This window comes from Frankliniella occidentalis, unplaced genomic scaffold, assembly GCF_000697945.3.
Source record: "Frankliniella occidentalis isolate FOCC.00 unplaced genomic scaffold, Focc_3.1 Scaffold89, whole genome shotgun sequence".
Taxonomy (NCBI): domain Eukaryota; kingdom Metazoa; phylum Arthropoda; class Insecta; order Thysanoptera; family Thripidae; genus Frankliniella; species Frankliniella occidentalis.
The window spans coordinates 270,419-274,023 of NW_026267218.1; the positions used below are offsets into that span (position 1 = coordinate 270,419).

The window sequence follows — 3,605 nt, forward strand, 5'->3', positions numbered from 1 at the left end:
TGGAATAGCATTCTAAAATAGGTATGCATAGCCTCATTAGTGGGAGGCATTTACTTTAGTGATACTCAAAGATAAAACTTTTCCGAGTCAAAAGCCGTTGACATCAAGCTAAAAGAAGTCACAAGGCAACTAACTTTCTTTTGTTTTTCTTTTCTACTTAGAATAGATTTAAAAATGGAATATCATTCCAAATTAGATTTTCTTAGTCTTAGTGATGCGACATACCTACTTCATTAGTTCTCATGACACAACTTTATCGAAGTTCAGCAACGATTCCAACTGGATTAAACATGAACGCCTTGATTAAGCCTGAGAATATTTCTAAGTAAAATTCTGTTTTCTCACAATAGTTTTAAGTTTCTTTCTCTAGTTTTTAAGATAGTTTCTTTAAAGTTACTCGCTGACAATGAAACATATAAATTCTTTGACTTAAAATGTCACACTCAAAAAAAAATTTCAACTATGATTGCTTTAAAAAAATCTGATTCAACGAAAATAAAAGGATGATTGAAATAACAAAGACATAATGTGGTATGCTCTTCAATGAAAAAGTTTTAGTATAAACAAAATAGAGTACAAAATATTCAGTAGAGCACAAATGAAATAGACAAAAAAAATGTGCAGAGAGAAAAAAATAAAAAAGGAGAATACAAAAAAATAACATCACTCCTTCTTTTGTCGCTTGTTCTTCCCTTCTTCTTGTGCTCTACGAGCCCGCTTGGCGTTTAGCACATCCCTCATATCCACGTTATCCTTAAACAAAGAAAAAAACATGAGTAGAGCATTTTTTTTAAATTTGTTATTCATAAAAGTCTTGTGTTGTCCTTTCACTTACAACCAATAGTGCTTGGTGGGGCTGGGGTGGTGGTAAATGGAACACGGGGTCAGGGACCTTCCCCATAGGATGCTGCTTCAAGGATTGAACATATGAAGGCCCTGCCTTTTGGGCCACAGCAGGCCTTGCTGCTGGAGTGGGGGGTCTCCTTGCCCTCGTTCTTTTTCTTTTGAACACTTCCTCACTGAAAACAAACAAAAATATAAGATGGATGCGTAGATCAAAAAAAGTTTGTCTGTGTGTGTGGATAATTTAAACTTACGGTATGGCGACATCAACTTCCTCCGCACCCTCCTCTATCAGCACCACCTCAGGCTCGTGCTCCACCTCAGGCTCGTGCTCCACCTCAGCCACCGGCTCCACCTCAGGCACCGGCTCGTCCGCCATCACTTCCTCCTCAGCAAATAAAGTCTTGTTCAAGCACTCCAAAACTGGCATATCCAGTGAGTTTTCACAGAAATTCTCCACTTCGAACTGTAACAAGAAATGCGCATGTAAGAGCACAGTACACAAGTGCTGTGTTGAACGATAGAGAAAAAAAAACGGGGTAACTTACGCCATCCTGCGCGTCCGTCCCGAACGAAAGCTCGCGGGCGCTGACAGTCACCGCATCCTCTCTCATGCACTGCGCAGCCTTGTCGGGGGTGCCCGCCAACAATGGGGCCTCCCAGCTGACCGACTGAAAAAGAGTAGTCACAAACACCTATTAAACACCTATTAATCACGGCATTTGCCTACCCCTCGCCCCTGAGCTGAAGCCCCGTGCGCCTGTAAGCTTCTCGAGGTGCGCGCCCCTGCGGTTGTCTTGACGCCACTCTCCTCCCCCTCCCCTCCCACACTAGGCTCCTGGCCCTGCCCCTGGTTCAACATTGCTGTCGAAGTTCTGCCCCGGCCTGGTCCGGACCTAGTCCGCGACCTGGCGGCATGCCGGCTGCTTCTCGCGGACTTCTTCTTCCCCGACCTGGGCCAGGGGGCTGGCGGCCTGGCGGGCGTGATAGTTTTGCTGTTTCCCTCAAGCCCTGTGTGCGCGCACACGCACACACACGCACACACCGCACACACGCATGCACGCGTAGCCACGAATTTACACTCGCCCCCTGCTGACGGACGGTCCCTGGCGTAGCAACAGCACAGCGCGCGGCAAACAGCCTTCCCCCTCCACCCGCCCCTCGCCTGTCTGAGCCAGCGCCTGGCGACGACTGGCGACGAACCCCTTCCTCCTCTCCCCGCGCCCGCGGCCCTACCCGCGTCTCACGGTGCGGCCGCCGCGCGGCCGCCGCGTCAGACAAGATTCAACACGTTTTAACCTCAAAAGCATGCAAGCGTGATATTTACAGCTGCAGCAAGGCAAATCATGCCGAGTGCACTTTAAAATACAGGGAAGGACAGAGCGATTTCTCGCTTAAGCACACATTGGACTCACCCTTTAAAATACAAACCGGCTGCATTGGGCAGCAAAACGTCGCGAGTCGTGCCGCATTGGGCGGCTACGCGGTTGATGATCGACTGAAATAAAACAGCTCTATGTCGTTTCGTGTTCTTTTCGCGGAGAGAGATCTTAGAGAGAGCCACACGGTAACGTATTACCGTGGCTTACATCGCATTTTGAACATTGTCTCGACATAGAACTGTTTTTGAGGACATTGGTTTTTTTATTCAAATTCATTCGCAAAACAGTGTCCTCACACAAGCATTTGAGGTACTTACGTCCATGGCGTCGATTTCGCGCACCAGCGAACTGTGGTCGAGGCAGATCGTATCCCCGCTGAAGCTTCTCCCCACAGGCGAGCTCGATGTCGCGCTTGACGATGTGCTGGAGCTTGAATTCAAGCAGGTGGAGCATGATGACGTCGAAGAGGAGCTGGTCGACGAAGAGCTGGTCGAAGACTCGCTGTCGCTGCTCGACGAGGAGCTGGCGTACTCTCTGATCAAATCCATGGCAAGCGGCAGCGGCAAACACACAGAAGGTCACAAGCTCTCTGGCGTCCGCACGATACCAGACTCAGAAGAACAATGACGAGCCGCGCCGGCTGTCTCGCCCGCCAGCCGAGCCGCGCTCCCCTCCAACCCCCGCGCTCCCCGCGAGAACCCTTCCCCTCCCCCGCCTCACCCCCGCGACTGCCCGCCGAGCATCGCGCCGACTGCCGGGCGGAGCCCTGTTGCCGGCTGGCTTGGGTCAGGGGGACCGCGCTCCCCTCCCTCCTCGCCGTGCACACAGCCAAGGCATGGCTACGATCCCTCCACCGCCAGGGCCTTCATGTGCGGGACCAGGGTGAAGACCACGAGGTGCTCACCCTGGGTCTAGAGCCTCTGGCCGCACTCCCTGCACCCCGTGAGCGAGCTGAGCCGAGTCGAGCCGAGCCGAGCGGACGCTACGCGCTCGAGGTCCACTGGCAGGTAGGCAACCCAGTCAGCAGCCGTGCGGGCAGGTTGCGGCGCGGCAGGCGCTCGGCGCGGCAGGCGCGGCAGGCGCGTGGATGTCAAACACACGTTGAGACACGTTCAATATTATTATTTCCGACACATGCCGATAGGTTGCGCCTCGAGCGGCGGAACGCACGTATAAAAGAAGGGCTCTCGCGCCCATCAGTCATTCCTTCGGTTCGTCTTCTGGTTTGCACATCATGGCTTGGCCTTCTTGCTTATTCTCTGTGCCCCGCCCTCGGTTTCATCCGATCGACTTCGCCATGTCGTATGCTTTCTGCGACATGCAAATGCTGAGGGGATCAGATGATCAGTACATCATCAAGGAGTTCAGCAAATATGACCC

At 51.8% G+C, this 3,605-nt stretch overlaps 1 protein-coding gene across 2 annotated transcripts; it reads right to left on the reverse strand.

Moving 5' to 3' along the window:
- Window positions 1-529: 529 nt before the first annotated feature.
- LOC113212390 (uncharacterized) lies at window positions 530-2,903 on the reverse strand. 2 transcript variants are annotated; one of them, XM_052269343.1, is made up of 6 exons: window positions 2,543-2,903; window positions 2,259-2,463; window positions 1,392-1,514; window positions 1,098-1,309; window positions 836-1,019; window positions 530-753 (listed from the first exon to the last, which is right to left on the reverse strand). In XM_052269343.1, exons 3-6 carry the CDS (start codon window positions 1,455-1,457, stop codon window positions 664-666), a joined length of 552 nt encoding a protein of 183 aa, XP_052125303.1. In that variant the 5' UTR covers window positions 1,458-1,514; window positions 2,259-2,463; window positions 2,543-2,903; the 3' UTR covers window positions 530-663. The 2 variants fall into 2 exon arrangements, with proteins under 2 accessions (XP_052125303.1, XP_052125304.1); XM_052269344.1 differs by having other exon boundaries at window positions 1,392-2,463.
- Window positions 2,904-3,605: the final 702 nt, after the last annotated feature.

Bases quoted from the DNA above. Each gene is read 5' to 3' on its own strand.
- LOC113212390 (XM_052269343.1), bottom strand. From the start codon at position 1,457: ATGAGAGAGGATGCGGTGACTGTCAGCGCCCGCGAGCTTTCGTTCGGG. The intron at 1,310-1,391 runs GTAAGTTACCCC...TTCTTGTTACAG, and splicing joins GGACGGACGCGCAGGATGGC to TTCGAAGTGGAGAATTTCTG. The intron at 1,020-1,097 runs GTAAGTTTAAAT...GTTTGTTTTCAG, and splicing joins GAAGTTGATGTCGCCATACC to TGAGGAAGTGTTCAAAAGAA.